Source organism: Mustela nigripes, chromosome 13 (genome assembly GCF_022355385.1).
Source record: "Mustela nigripes isolate SB6536 chromosome 13, MUSNIG.SB6536, whole genome shotgun sequence".
NCBI classification, from domain to species: Eukaryota; Metazoa; Chordata; class Mammalia; order Carnivora; family Mustelidae; genus Mustela; species Mustela nigripes.
This window is the reverse complement of record NC_081569.1, coordinates 60721198-60736286: the sequence shown is the minus strand read 5'-3', so window position 1 is coordinate 60736286 and position 15089 is coordinate 60721198. Positions and strand designations below refer to the sequence as shown.

Here is a 15089-nt window from a genome sequence, read left to right as displayed (position 1 = left end):
GAATATCCAGAAGCCCCCTAGGGTTCAATGTCACTTATATGTGAATGAAGTGCTTGGGACCCATATCCCTCATATTACTATTCAAATATATAGAACTTATTAATTTTTTCAGTCACTATTAACTCAGTAAGAGTTTATTCTTTATTCAGTAAGAACGAAACAACCACAAGCCTTCTCAGGTTTTACTAACCCTCTGACTCTGGGGTCTTTGGTCATTAGGCAATAATAATTAACATTTTTATTTCTTTTTCAAATATATCCAAATCCATGACCTCTTTTGATTCTCATCCTAACAACCCTGTGACGTAAGAGCTGTCATTTCCAGTTTGCGTGTGAGTCAGCTAAGGTGGGGGCCTCGAGTCACCTGGCATGGCTCCACAAGTGGGCGGGAAGGCCTGACCCTGGCCTTCCAGAGCCAGGTCTCATCAGGCCTCCCCCTTCTCCGCTCGCTCTTCCCCCTAGCTCCCTCCTTCTCGATTAGTTTTCTCTCATTATAAAGAACAAAATGACCTAGACCAAGTCCACCTCCTTCCCCAGGGACCATCACCTGGTCTGGCCCTCAGTCCTGTGTTTATCTGGGAAAAAATCCTTTGACACAGAAAGGCAGGAATGTGCCTCCAGGTTATCCCCTCTGTTTACCAAGAGTCTTTAGAAAATTACAAGGTGCCATCCTGCCAGAAGATTGCGGTCTTTACCCACATCCTACATGGTATTCATAGTGGTGTTTGCAACAATATATGCATTTTTTGGGTACGGGGAAGGAGACTCTAAATGACCTTCCCATACAGCATCCCTGGGACTTAGGGACAATCAAAACCCATCAAGTCTCAGTCTTCCACAGTTTTTCTATAGGACACAGTTCACATTCAGTTCCAGATTTTCAGCAGCTTTAGTAAGATTTTTTAATGCATCCCCCAGAGAAAGCAATTAACTCTATAAAGACAGGAATGAGGCAGCTGAATGCTAGTGACAGTTCTGCACCTCCTAACTGGTGGTGTGACTTTGAGCAAGTCATATGAATTTCCTGGAACCAAGAGTTCATTTAGATACAGGGAGTCCCTTCCAGATGTAATGTTCCATGATTCTAAGGATTGTAATTTACCTTGTAACTCAATACACGTCTACTTTTTTTTTTTTTTTAAGATTTTATTTATTTATTTGACAGAGATCACAAGTAGGCAGAGAGGCTGAGCAGAGAGCCCGATGCGGGGCTCGATCCCAGGACCCTGGGATCGTGACCTGAGCTGAAGGCAGAGGCTTTAACCCACTGAGCCGCCCAAGCACCCCTCAATACACTTCTCAAAAGCAGGACCCATACACCGTATCTGGGGCAGGAGGGGGTGGCCAATTAGAGGTAGCACAACAGGAGATTCCCGCAAAACAGGCCAGTGGAACTTTCTGGAAGTGGAGGTTGAGGCTGAGAGCAGCCTGCAGCATGAGCAGGGCACCTGAGGGTGGTGACTCGGACAGTGCCAGGCAGGATGGAAGGAAGAAGGAATTGAGGCCCAGTTTCTGTCAGGGCACCGGAGGCCTGGTGTCCAAGGGCAGCCCACCGTCCAGCAGTCTTGGCCATCAGCCAAAGGACCGTGTGGACTGTGATGAGGGAACAGGTGCAAGGCTGTGGTGGAGAGCTGTAGCAGGTGTCAGGCCAGGCCAGGTAACACAGGCCCCCGGGAACTAGGCAGTGTTCAGAAACCAGGTGCCAATCCCAGTGTGGCCGGCGGCTGTTTGGGGAGTCAGCCTTCCCTGAGCACAGGCCTGGCAACTCGAAAGGTCCACATTAGTAGGTAGTGAGGAAGTCTTGGGGAGCCCTGCAGGGGTCTGGCAACTGCCCCAGGCCTGAGGCCTGGAGGTTGAGGTTCAGTAAAAACCCTTGTAGATAGGAGACTAAGCAGCTTGGGAGTTCCTGCTTCAGGGGGTGCTGGCCCCAGCACAGGGGCAGGCCCGAGTATGGAAGGGAGAGGGACCCACAGACCCGGTACAGAAGTTCCAGGAGGGTCTGGAAATGACGCAAGGACAGCTAGTGAGCAGCTGGTTCTCCCAACTGAGTATGGCAGTCCCCCCAAGTCCTTCGTTGTGATACAGTGCCCTCTACCAGCCCCATCAAACCAAGCCAGGCAGTCACTATCGAGGCAAGGAAATTTCTAGTTTTACCATTTATTCATCATACCTCAGGAATGCAGTTAAAGTCTGCCACTCTAAATAAAGGACTCCCAAATTTGGGGTTTCTCTTTCTCAAAGAATCATATAAATGGTTTAAGCTGTTTTCATTTGAAAAATGGGTAAGTGTACTCGTGACAGGTTTTGACATCTCCCTGCCTATCTGTACTTGTGGCAGCAGCAGACAGCACAGTGCTTGCTTCTGTTGAACGACCTCTGCATAGATGGGAAGGTTCGCATTGTCTGGTCTGAGCCTGTCAGTGTTTACATTACGCCCTTATTTTAGGTTTCAGATCTTAGCAGAATGTTCTGGGTTGCACCCAGTGTGTGTCCTTACGCAGAGGCTTTCAGCTGGGGTGGAGGATGTCTCTGCTTACCCCCTTTATTTGATTGCCATTCTTCCACAAGATGACAGAAGTCTGTTTTCTTTAATAAAGGAGCTCCCATAGCTGCCTAGTCATTTTCTTTTTGTCACCACTGTTCTGTTTTTCATCCATTCTCATTTTATTTTCTTGACTTCTAAATGACTCTACAGAATTCTGGCATACAAAGAGAACTTTTGTAAAGAACATTTCTTCTCATCCTAAAGTTGGAAATCAGCAGAAGAGTGGAAATGTTGACAAAGGGGTGACACAGCCGAGCAGAGCCCCCCACCCCCCTGCAGGGTTCACCACCCCTCGGGTGACAGTCCTGGACCTGCTCCTGCCAGCTCATCAGGGTTTCTGAAGTTTCCCCTTCGTGCACCTGGGGTCCCTCTCCCAGTGGGAGCTTCCGCCATCCAGCCTGGTACCACACAGCTGGGGTGGGAAGGGCTTGTGCAGAAAGGACTTCAGTGCCATCTGTAGAGAACCTGGGGTTCAAACTCTCCATGGGGAGGTTATAAGACTTTCCATCTCCCTGTTCACTTGGCACAGATTTCCATGAAGATTAGCCACTTACTAGCCATTTACATCAGATCAGCCATTTGCATCGGCCTCCAGTTTCATTTCCTGGTGCCCTGCTGAAACTTTCTTCAGGTCTTCCGGTTAATTGCCAGAACTGAGGTCTTTCTGCCTAGGCCCCACCCATCCCGCTCGCTCCCTGCGCAGACTTGGAACAGCCACTCAGAGGCACAACTGAACTGTGCCCAAGACCTTGCCCAAGTCAGTCCCCACCCCCCATCCCCGGCCTCACACCACTGGCCAGCTTCCAAAGCAGGGAGCTCATTAGCATCACAGTAGGTTAGCGGAGGCTCGTTCTGATCCACCTATCAGCTCCTGGCACCCCCAGCAGTCTGCCCTCCCTGCCTCTGGATACGTGTCGCAGCCACATACACAGCACCCCAAATACGGCCCACAGTGTGTTACCTCCGCACTGCCATCCATGCTCTCCACTCCTGGACGGCAGCAGCCCTCCCTCATGTGCTCCCTGTCTTTGGGGCCCAGCTCAGTTGTCCCCTTTTCCTGGCCCTCCTTTCCTACAGCCTTTATCTGCCACAGCCCACTCCCCGTCCTGGTCCTTCTTGGTGGGGTTTTCTCTGCTCACTTTCCGTTGGTAGTCTCAACCACTCCTCTGGTTCCAGGCACCACCTCTGCTTCTGCTTTCAAACCCAACACCCAGGCCAACTCGGAGCTGGGGGTGCGGGAGGAGGGCCAGGGGGGCCTCTTTCTAGGCACCTGTAGACAGTGCCAACTGGGGGATCTTTCATGTACCTCACATTCTGTACACCCAGAAGCAGGCTTATAATGTACTCCCCAACCCCTCACCCCCGATCCCCTCCCTTCTGTCCTGAGGGCCATGGTCCTGCTGGGCACCTGTTCCATGTTATGATACATTTAAGACACCGACCTGTGTATCTCTCTGGTGCAGTTCTAAATAGCGTGTCCTTACTGACATGTACCCCTTCAGGTCCATGCCTACATTATCAGCCACCTGAAGAAGGAGATGCCAAGCGTATTTGGAAAGGAAAACAAGAAGAGAGAGCTTATCAGCAGATTGCCAGAAATCTATCTTCAGCTGCAGCGAGAATACCAGATTTCTGCCGGGGACTTCCCAGAAGTCAAGGCAATGCAGGTACTGGGAGCTCATTGTAGCCTCATGGGTGTATAACGGAGAGGCAACACCACCTTGTCTGCTGGTTGCTGGGTACGCATGAGGGTTTCATGGTTTAGGATAGAAAACACAGGTCGCCTGGGTGGCTCAGTCACTTAAGCGTCCAACTTGATTTCGGCTCGGGTCATGATCTCAGGGTTGTGAGATCAAGCCCCACGTCAGGCTCCGCCCTGGCTGTGCAGCCTGCTTAAGATTCCATCTCTCCCTCTACCCCACATCCCTCTTAAAAAGTAAAGGATAGAGAATGCAATGAATGCATCTTCCTAACGGTGATCCATGATAATAGGCTTCTGTGAATAAAGCAGAGATTGCCTGCCTCCCCAAAACATTGAACCAAAAAGGGACACATTTTAAGAAGTAAATTTCTACGATAAAATATTACTCAGCCATCAAAAGGAATGAAAATTTGCCATTTGCAACAATGTAGATGGAACTAGAGGGTATTATGCTAAGCGAAATAAGTCAGAGAAAGACAAATACCATATGATTTCACTCTTGGTGGAATTTAAGAAACAAAACAGATGAACATTGGGCAAGGGAAGGAAAAATAGAAACAGAGATGGAGGCAAACCATGAGAGACTCTTTTTTTTTTTTTCTTAAGATTTTATGTATTTATTTGTCAGAGAGAGAGAGCACAAGCAGGGAGAGCTGCAGGCAGAGGGAGAAGCAGGTTCCCTCCTCAGCATGGAGCCTGATGCTGGACTCGATCCTAGGACCCTGGGATCATAGCCTGAGCTGAAGGCGGTTGCTTAACCGACTGAGCCACGCTGGCAGCCCCATAAGAGAATCTTAACTCTAGGAAACAAACTGAGGGTTGTTGGAGAGGAGGGAGAGAGGTGGGGGGATAGGGTAACTGGGTGATGGGCATTGAGGAGGACACGTGATGTCATGAACCTGGCTGTTGTGTGCAACCAATGAATCATTAAATTCTACCTCGAAACTAATAATGTATTACATGTTAACTAAATTGAATTTAAATAAAAATGGTCAGCCAAACTGACCATCATTTTGTCCAGAGAAAGGACCCATCTCTGCACCAGAGGCCACTGTTCTCCCTGAACAGCAGGCCACACAAACGCAGACGCCCATAGCTAGTGAGGCAGGCCAGGCAAAGAAAAACCACAACGCCCTCTTGGATTCTTTCTTGTCTTCCCACATTTGATGGAGATGTGGGTTCTCAGAAACAGGACTCTCCCAGGAGAAAACCAGCCTACGAGTACAGTGAGAACTGTACCCCTGGGGGTGGGGGGGCTGGGGGGCTGGGCAGTCTGTGCCCTGCTTCTGGCCACACCCTGGAGACCTCCAGGTACCATCTTCTGCCCTAAGCCACCAAGAAGGATGGGGCTAGAGGAAGAGCAGTAGGAGATATGCCCCTGGAAGGTGGCCGACGAGCTGCCTGGCTGCCTCAGAAAAGCATCAGAGGAGGAGAGGCAAAGCGGTGGGACAAGGATCAGCAGGGAGCAAGAGGGGAAGCTTTGGCCCTGGGGAGTTCCACAGCATAAACCCTTTCTATAAAGGACACACTAGCATAGGAGTGGGCCATACTAACTGTTGAGATGGCAGGGTTCAAGATGGTAAGAGCATGTGGGATATAGGAGGTAGTCAGGTATGACTTAGCTGGCTTCAAAATAAATCCAGAACACCTTTTTTTCTTCCAGAAATGAAATAGGTAGTCCCGTACTCAGAAGATGAATTGGGGGGTGGGGGTGTTTAATCACAGGATGGCTAATTGGAGGGCTGCAGGGCCTCTGGAGCGGTCTTCCTGGGCGGGTCTGCCTCACACCCTTCAGCTATGCCCTGTACCCCGTGACCAAACTGAGGGACGGTGATCTCCTTGCATCCTTCAGATCTTTTTTAAGGGAAATTGGCTTCTTGATTGTAATGAAAGCTATGAAGAAAAACACAGTGCACACTATGGCCTCATTAGCCTCTTGAGCGAGCACAGCACCCCACCCACAAGAAGGGGCCGCTCCCAAGGCCTGAGGCATTGCCAAGCCCAGCAGAAAGCCACTGTAAGCCTCCTTTATAGGACCCGCAGGCCTGTCCCAGGTGAAGTCCCATAACACCGGTAGTGTGCCCCCGACCAGAGCTTCTCATAGCCATGTTAGCTTAGCCTTGGCTCAGCCATGTCAGAGGAAACCAGGCCTCTCCGAGTTGGAGCAGAGGGGCAGTCCCTGGGGAAGAAGACAAGGAAGCATGAGCCCCTTAACTAGCATCTCAGGAGAGGCCTTAGCACCATCAGCAGACACCTGAGGGCCCCCAGCCCTTGGAGCGAGGAGTGCATCCTGACGGGTACCCCCCATTTACCCATGTTCATTCGCTCACTCACCAAGAAATATTAAGTGTACCGTCTCAGGCACTGTCCTGGGCCCCTGGGATAAATCCGTGAGCAAACAGCACAACAAACAAGCAGCTGTTGTGCTCCCTTGTAATTCATTGATTCACTCAGTGATTCTCTCCCTCCTGAGGCTCCAGGAGTCCAGGGACCCATGTCCTGGGCACCACCATATCTCTGGCCCCTGCCACGTAGCAGGTGCCCCATGTGTAGTTAGATGAGCTCCTTGATAAGTTAGTGTGTGTTTCTATCCAAGCAGGCTGAGGGGGTAGTGACATTCTGGGATCCTGACCTCACCCTGACACCCACACAGCTTGTAGAGAGATGGGGACACCTCCTTGGGAAGCTGGCCAGGTGCTGACCACAGCATCCCAGCCCCTTCAGGGACTCCCCAGGAGACAAAGCAGGCCTGGATGCTTACTATCACCTGATACTTCGAACTAGTTTGCTGTCACCCAGGAAGCTTTGTGGGCGTTGATGGTGGGGGCCAGGGTCTCCATTGTCTTGGATTCTGTGGAGCATCTGACCTCCCCTCCAGCACAGGTGTTCCTCCTCTCATCCACCACATCTGGGACGGCAGTGGGGACACAAGCTGGGAGAGAACTTTGTTAGGATCTTTGCACATCTGAGGGCCACTCAGAGAGCTCCCCGAGGCCAGCTTTGCTCTGACCTCCCTGTGTCCTCACAGACCACACTGCTTGGGGTGACTCAGTGGAAGCAATGATCTGAATGTATTGAAGGCCTTTATGTGGTGCTGAGAGAGGCCTGTGACCTGCTGGTAAAGTAGCCCTCATCTGCCCTGCCTCCTTCCGGGAGGGAATTTGATTTAACCACACAGTAGGGTCCAGATTGGAGAAGGAGAACACGAGCAAGGCCCCTTGGAGCGCAGACTCAGTTTCCCTCCTTCGAGAATGCGCCCCCCGTTTGGCTGACCAGCTGGCCGCATTCCCACAGCAGAGGGCAGCAGAGCCCTCCCCACTTGCTCAGCCCAGCTGGAAACTGGGAAAGTGCTTCTGGTGAATGCCGGGAGTGAGTGGGCAAGAGGGAGGCCAGCAAAGACCCAGCCAGGAACTGACCATTGTGCTTTGGGAGGGAGAAGTTCCAGGATCCGGGGCTTGGTGGCTTCCATGGAGGCAATTGTTGACGGGTTAATCTTTAAATTCCCCAGTGTGTATTCAACCCAATACAAAGATGTCTTTTTGGAGGGAACTCAGTGGAGGGCAGAGATGGCAGAGGTTTACCTCAGACCCCATACTCCCTTGTCAGGCCTTGGGATGAGAGTATAGGGTTTGTTTCCTCTGCACCCTCCAGGCAAGGGGTGGCTGCTGCTGTTACTTCCTGTCCATCCCTGCAACTATGTGGCCATTTCCCCTTGCCAGATTTCCAGAGGTTTGCCGTCTGAATGCACGTACCCCGCGGGAGGGTGGAAAGTTCGGGCAGACACCACCCTCCTTCATCTGCTTGGCCAGACACTGGGGCTTTGTGTGTGCTCAGAACTCAGGCTCATTCATGAGGCAGGAGGGTAGGTGTCTGTGCACCCAGGGGAATCCAGACTTGTTTACCCCAGCAGCACTTGGATTTTTGTGTAGGCTGCCCGCTCTCCTCCTCCTGGGCTTTCTCTTCTCCATTCCCCTGGCTGACCAAGCGAGTGGCAGTTAGAGCCTGAAGTGTCGGGAACGTTGTTGAGTCCTGGTGTTGGGGCACCATACGGGTGACACAAATGGGAAGGGGTTTAGAAACCGGGCCTGCCCCACCTTGCGGCTCTCAGCGGGGCACAGGCTGCCCGCAGGGTATCAGCCCAGCCCAGCCCTGCATGGTTTGAAGGGGTCACAGTTTGCTACTGAGAAGAGTGTTGGAGGTGCCTCTCTACACATCCATCGAGCTGTTTAGCTTTTAACTCTGTCCGTCCATCTGAAGCTCAGGGCTGCCCTTCTAAGCAACAGCACAGAATGTCTGTCCTACTGGCACCCTCTGGACACCACAGTTTTGACTCTCCAGTGGAAACACGTCCAACCACACAGGATAGAGTAAATGAGGAATGGCCCGGCTGGACCATTCAGTGTTGTGTGGGTCTTAGGAATAAGGTTTATAACAATTATTATCAGGGAAAGATATGATACATTTTTTTCTTAAAAATGCAAGTTGTCAAACAGTGTGGTCTTATTTCAGTTAAAAAGTGTGTGTGTGTGTGTGTGTGTAAGTGTGTGTGTGTGTGTGTGTGCGCGCGCGCATGTGCCCGTGTATGTGCACACATTTATAAAAATGGCTAGCAGTGTGTGCCCAGAGAAAGTTAGCAGAAGTTATTGCTGGGGGATGGAATTGTAAGTGATTTAAATTTTTTATTTTATCTATCAATTTTTTTCCCCAAATTTTTACAATAAAGTTGTGATATTTATGATTCCACAAAGCTCTGCTCCCCCACCCCCCACCAATTGCCCATCACATTACTTCTGCCCAGAACAGTGAGGTCTGAGTGAAACCTCTTTTACTCAAGGGTCTTCCTACCTCATCTCCAGGAAATTGCACACCTGGACAGCCCCTTGCTGGCCTTCTAGAATTTTCCTAACAGAAATATTTCACATAAATCCCATATAAAAACTTCCTTATCTGGAACTTTCTGCATTTATTCAGCAAAACTGTTGTTGAAAACATTTTTCAAAGATCAGAAAAAGCCCCAGGTAACTCTCACAATTCAGAAAAAGCATGTCTCTTACAACGAACAGATGGCTTCTTCCCTCAGGCGATGAGAGGGTGTGCCCCCCAGGACCCCAGACACGGCTTCTGAGGAGCGGTAGCTTTTCTCACCTTTGAAGTCTGATGTGATAGTACTTTCCTCTCCCCTTTAATTACTTAGCTTTTCCTTTTCTAATGACTCTCTTCTATTTCATGTTATCATTTTTCCATTGTAAGCTAAGTCAAACCCTTTTTGAAAATAGGCAGAAACTAAAAATATTAGAATGTTTTCCCTCTCTTAGAGCATTAGCTCCCTGAGGGCAGAGACTGACTCCTCATGATTATATTATCCCCAGACTCCAAATCCCGGTAATCCCCAGACATCCCATCCTGGTAATACCAATCCCCAGACACCAATGCCTGGTAATACCAATGGCCAGTAAATGTTGGATGGGTCGATGGATGAAGGATGGATGGATGGATGGATAAACGGATGGATGGGAGGCAGAGTAACCAAGGAGAACCAAGGTAGGAAGGACTATTTCTACAGAACCATCCACAGAGCCTGTGTGTCATCTATAGTTGGCTCCTGTCCGAGTTGGGCAACTGCTGTGTCCCAGGGCCCTCCGCTGTGCACATCTTCCTGCCGCTCTGCCTGTTGATGGGCCCGTTCTCCTGGCAAGTGATGCCGAGCCCTGCCCTGCCCTGACTAGTGATACTCAGCCCTACTGGCTGGATCTCTACTCACCCTCCCAATCCCTACTCTTCTCCCATTCACCAGTTTCAACTTTTACTTAATTGTACCTTAAACAATACTTTTTCTAACTGATCCAAAAACAACATTCTTAAATAATTGTTTTATCTAAAAAGACCCTTTGACACAGCTTCATGTTACAGCACAAAAGAACATTCGTCAAGGGGCAGGAAGCCATGGGCTCTTGTTTTGGCTCTGTCAGAACACCCCATGGGCTATGCATCCAACAGGGTTACTCACCCCTGCTCCTCCTTGCTCCCAGCATTGCTGTAAAGATCAACTGAAGTGTGTCATTAGATCACCTTAAAAGATAAAAAAGGATAAAAATCACCGCCTGGGTGACTCATGGGTTGAGTCTCTGTCTTCAGCTCGGGTCATGATCTCAGGGTCCTGGGATCGAGTCCTGCATCTGGGTCTCTGCTTGCCGGGGAGCCTGCTTCCCCCTCTCTCTGCCTGTATCTCTGCCTATCTCTCTCTCTCTGTCAAATAAATAAAAATCTTCAAAAAAAAAAAATAAAATGTTGAATCTCTAGAGCACCAAAAAAAAAAAAAAGGCAAGGTTGAAGGAAGGGTATCAGAAAGCCCTTGGGGGACTGCTATCCCTCACATGACTTCCAGACAAAGATTGGTTGCTGTAAAAAATTGTTGTCTTCCCTGCATCTTGTTTCTTGTTCCATAAGCCAATCCTGGATCTGGTGGATTCAGATGTTGGGACTCCAGCAAATAGAGAGAGAGCTCCGGAGCAGCCTCGGGATGGGATGTCTGTTTACAGGACAGTTCTGCCTGCTGTCCTCCCTCTCCCTGCCTGCTTCCTGAAGTGAGGGCCTGTGACCAACTCTGTGGTTTATCCTCTTGCAGGAACAGCTGGAGAACTATGACTTCACCAGGTTCCACTCGCTGAAGCCCAAGCTGATTGAGGCTGTGGACAACATGTTGAGCAGCAAGATCTCGTCCCTGATGAACCTCATCAGCCAGGAGGAGAGCAGTATGCCCACACAGCTTGTGCAAGGCGGGGCCTTCGACGGCACCACCGAGGGCCCCTTCAACCAGGGCTACGGGGAGGGCGCCAAGGAGGGCGCCGATGAGGAGGAGTGGGTTGTGGCCAAAGACAAGCCTGTCTACGACGAGCTCTTCTACACCCTGTCACCCATCAACGGCAAGATATCAGGAGTCAACGCCAAGAAGGAAATGGTGACATCCAAGCTGCCCAACAGCGTCCTGGGCAAGATCTGGAAGCTGGCCGACTGTGACTGTGACGGCATGCTGGATGAAGAGGAGTTCGCACTGGCCAAGCACCTCATCAAGATCAAGCTTGACGGCTACGAGCTGCCCAACAGCCTGCCCCCCCACCTCGTGCCCCCCTCCCACAGGAAGTCCATGCCAAAGGCCGACTGAGGGCCGGGCCGCTCTCAGGGCAGGCCATGGGCAGTAGGGAATGAGGGCAGGAGGGCCCGAGGCCCGTGCTGCCACTGACTCACTGACCCTGGCCACAGTACCGCCCACTCTGTGCCTCAGTTCCCCCACCTGTGGAATGAGAAGGGCAGACACAGGACACTAGATGAGGTTCTTTCACCTCTAAAATTCCTGAGTTTCTATTCAAATGTTGGAAGGAGGGGGTGGATAAGGAGATGGAAGGGTTGAAAAAAAGGAGAGATTTGACCAAAGAGTCCTTGGAAGGCTGGAGAGACGTAGGCAGGAGGTGGGCTGGATAGAATTTCACAACCCCAGGGAGTGAGCCGAGGGCCCTCCCAGAGCCAGCAAGACTGTGCTGGGCCACACAGCACAACGCATCTGCCTTGGCTCCTGTCTGTCCCTTAGAGCGTACTGGGAGGGAGCAAAGTTGATCTTATTTATTTCATTTCCTGCTGTATTGAGAGTGGAAAACAACAGCACAGAAGGTTTCTCTTCTCTCCAGGCTGTCTACCAAAGAGAAGACTGCTTCCCCACCGAGTCTGTGCCTGTGTTTGCTCCCGTCCACCCCTGCAGGCTCAAGCAGGACAGGCAGCCAGGCCAGGGGAGAGCATCTCTGATAACCAGCATCCTCCTGACTAATCCAACAAGAGCTCCCCCACCCACCCCAGACCCTGCCCCGCAGAGTTACATTTGGTTTGGAATTTGGAACTCAGAAACTTTATTAGCCCCTGGCAAGATTTCTGGTATTCAAGTCATGTCAAAGTCTGAAGGCTGGCTTTTCTTACTGGTCTGTCCAATAATTTGTAGCAAAGTCTATTGATCATAACCAAACCACAATAAAGGAAAGAGATGGTTCTCTGCAGCCATCAGTTAGTGTGGTGACACCTCCCCAAGGCTCCTTGGTCAATGGCGGGAGTTAAAGTTAAACCCGCATCTTGGTGCCTGCTGTGTGCTGGGCCTAGGGACATAAGGGGAACACAAGGCGAGCCTACCCCATGCTGCCAGGTAGAAAAGGTCATTCTCTAGCTTTAGACACTATTTTTTAGTTTTTAAAAAGTTGGCATTTTTATTATGTCCAGTTTTTCTTTCTTACAGGAAAAGCCTTTATACAGAAACAGGACAGAATCTTTCATATGAAACCTTTTCTTCAAAAGGCTGTGAGTTCATATGGTGCCTGCCCATCACAAGGCAGGATTTGGTTCCCGAGTGTTCTCTCTCTGAGTCTTGGTATAAAGCTCTCTGGTCCACTTGCCCAGGTGCCCAACAGACGGAGGTAGAGACAGGTAACTCTCACTGCCACACTCCCGTCTGTGGGTGGCAGCGCTGGAGTCGCTTCATTATTAATCATGCAGTACAAAAGAGAGGCACAAAACAGGGATAGCCCCAGGGCCCTAAAGGGAAGGAAATCATTACAGTCCCGCCCAGGCCTTCCAAAAACCACATTTTTTTTTCTTTTTCTGATTTCCCCTGTAACATCGGGGGCAGAAACGCAGACTTAAAATTTTTATTTTGGGAAAGCTTTGATCCAGAGGCCAGTCCCACACTCCCTAGTTCACTTTCTAAATAATGTCACTTTAAGAGAAGTAAATTCATAATATGATTTTTAATCTTAATGAGCACTTTTAAATTAATTTTAAATTAGTCAGAAACATAACCAAAAGGTCTATGTCAGTACTATGATGTAAGCAGATGGTTTGATGAAAGCATGAGGACTGCCCAAGTGTGTGCCCACAAGGGAGTCCACCAAAGGGCAAAGCAGAGGGAAGAGAGAGAATTCATTGATCCAAAGGTTTAGAGATGCCAGGGTTCACTGATTTTCCATTGAGAATTATCCTGCTCCTTTAATTCTTCTCAGTCATCCTACATAAAGATATACATATACATACACTGTGTGAGTATGTTTTCTTGATACTTGCCATTGGGTATATAGGCAGATGGGCAAGTTTTGTCTATGCAGAGACATATAGGAAAGCTTGCAGCAGACTGAGGTTTCTGCTTTCTTTGCGGAAGGAAACTTCTGGTGGCACTGTGATCGCCACCCCCATGCTGTCAGGTGACAGAACATCTGGCAGTTGCCTCCTTTCCCTACTGAGGAAGAAAGAAAAAAGGAAATCCCTTGCCCATTTTTCTTAACATCTTCTCTTAAAACATGAAGTCATTCATCATGAAAAGTTGATTAAGAACTTTGAAAAAAAAGCCCTGGAAAACCTCAGGGATGGCTGCCAAGGATAGGGACTTGTATGTTCCCAGGTCCTGCACCAAGTTCCTTGAGTCTGTCCAAAACTCCCCTTATCCTACCTCCCCATGCAGCAGGGCTGGGGGACAGCAGAGCCCTCTAGAATTCTGTTCACACTGCCCGACCGCACTGCCCTCCCCACACCACCCCAATTTTAAAAAGTAGCCTCTCCACAGAGTTTGCAAGCTGGGCAGGAGGGCAGAGGTAGACAAACCCTAGCACTGTGAGACGCCATGCTCTCCATGATTCCACAGAAGAAGATCGAAGAATCTTGACTCTACAGCCCCAGGTCCCATGTAACAAACCTCCACAGCCTCGAGTGTAAGAGGAAAGCAGTTTCAGCCTCCTCCTCCCAAAGTCAGCTTGCAAGCTGGAAGCCTGCTGATGAGGCCCTCCTGAACCAATGTGCAAAGAAACAGTGTACCAAGACCTCTCAAAACCCTCTGGTTTCACGGCGACATGCAGACATCCAGCCTGCTCCAGCCTCATGCTCCAGTCCAGCATCCTACGTGGATTCCTTCCTCACCCGTGCCCTGGGATGGCCCAGGGGTCCCCCTGCAATGGGGAGGGGCATGCATTCAGCTGGCTTCCGCCTTTCTGGGACTGGACTGGGTTCTCCTCGGAGCACTCGTCATGACACAACTATAGTGTCTTCCCATCTGGAGCTGTGGTTCTTCCTGCAAGACGGTGGTGGGCCTTTGAGGAGTTAAATTCTGGATCACGGGACTGCATGTCCAGGCGGGTGAAAGAGCATGTGTGGAGAAGCCAATGCCTCCTGCCCTCTTCTTAATGCCACCCCCCCCCATTTGCCCATAGGGGAAACCTCCGCAGAGCCCTGACCCCCAGTCGTCTGACCACAGCCCTTTGCCGTGCTCCGTGGTCTCCTGAGGAGCTGCCCGCCCACCGGGCATGTCTTACTGCAGCCCACTACCCAGTCAGGGGGCTAAGAAACTAGTCATGGCCCGACAGCCCCCACAGGGACCTCCCCACTTTGCACCGTTACACTCCTTCATGATGCTCAGAGTAGTAGACCAGGCAAACTGCCTTGAAGAGAAGGAAAGCGGTTAACAGAGACGTTCTTTATTTCCTCTGAGGAATGTAGCAGAGAAATAACATTCTTAGGACAGATAACCATGGAGTTTATTCAGGTAAACACGGGCCTAATTTAAGAGTGTTAAGTTATGTGTCCATTAGCCAATGCAGTTAATACACAATGCTTCTATTTTTTTGTAATCGTGTTTAGAAATGTCAAACCAAAAAAGAAGACACAATCTGTTGATCAATAAACTTCTGAAAAATTTACTACCTTTCCTCCATTGATTCTGGTTTTCCAGTGACCCAGTTGTCTCAGGAGTAAAGCGTGGGGGCCAGGGGCAGCTGAGTGGGGAGGCGCCTGGATGGCTCAGTCATTAAGCATCTGCCTTCT

The 15089-nt window shown here is 50.1% G+C and overlaps 1 protein-coding gene across 1 annotated transcript in view; it reads left to right on the top strand.

Moving 5' to 3' along the window:
- EHD4 (EH domain containing 4) overlaps positions 1–14965 on the top strand; it is a 78907-nt gene extending 63942 nt beyond the window's left edge. The window contains exons 5-6 of the mRNA XM_059372603.1: positions 4048–4212; positions 10873–14965. Coding sequence (XP_059228586.1) covers positions 4048–4212; positions 10873–11409 — 702 coding nt within the window. The 3' untranslated portion in view covers positions 11410–14965. The remainder of the gene's footprint in view (positions 1–4047; positions 4213–10872) is intronic.
- The last annotated feature ends 124 nt before the right edge of the window (positions 14966–15089 follow it).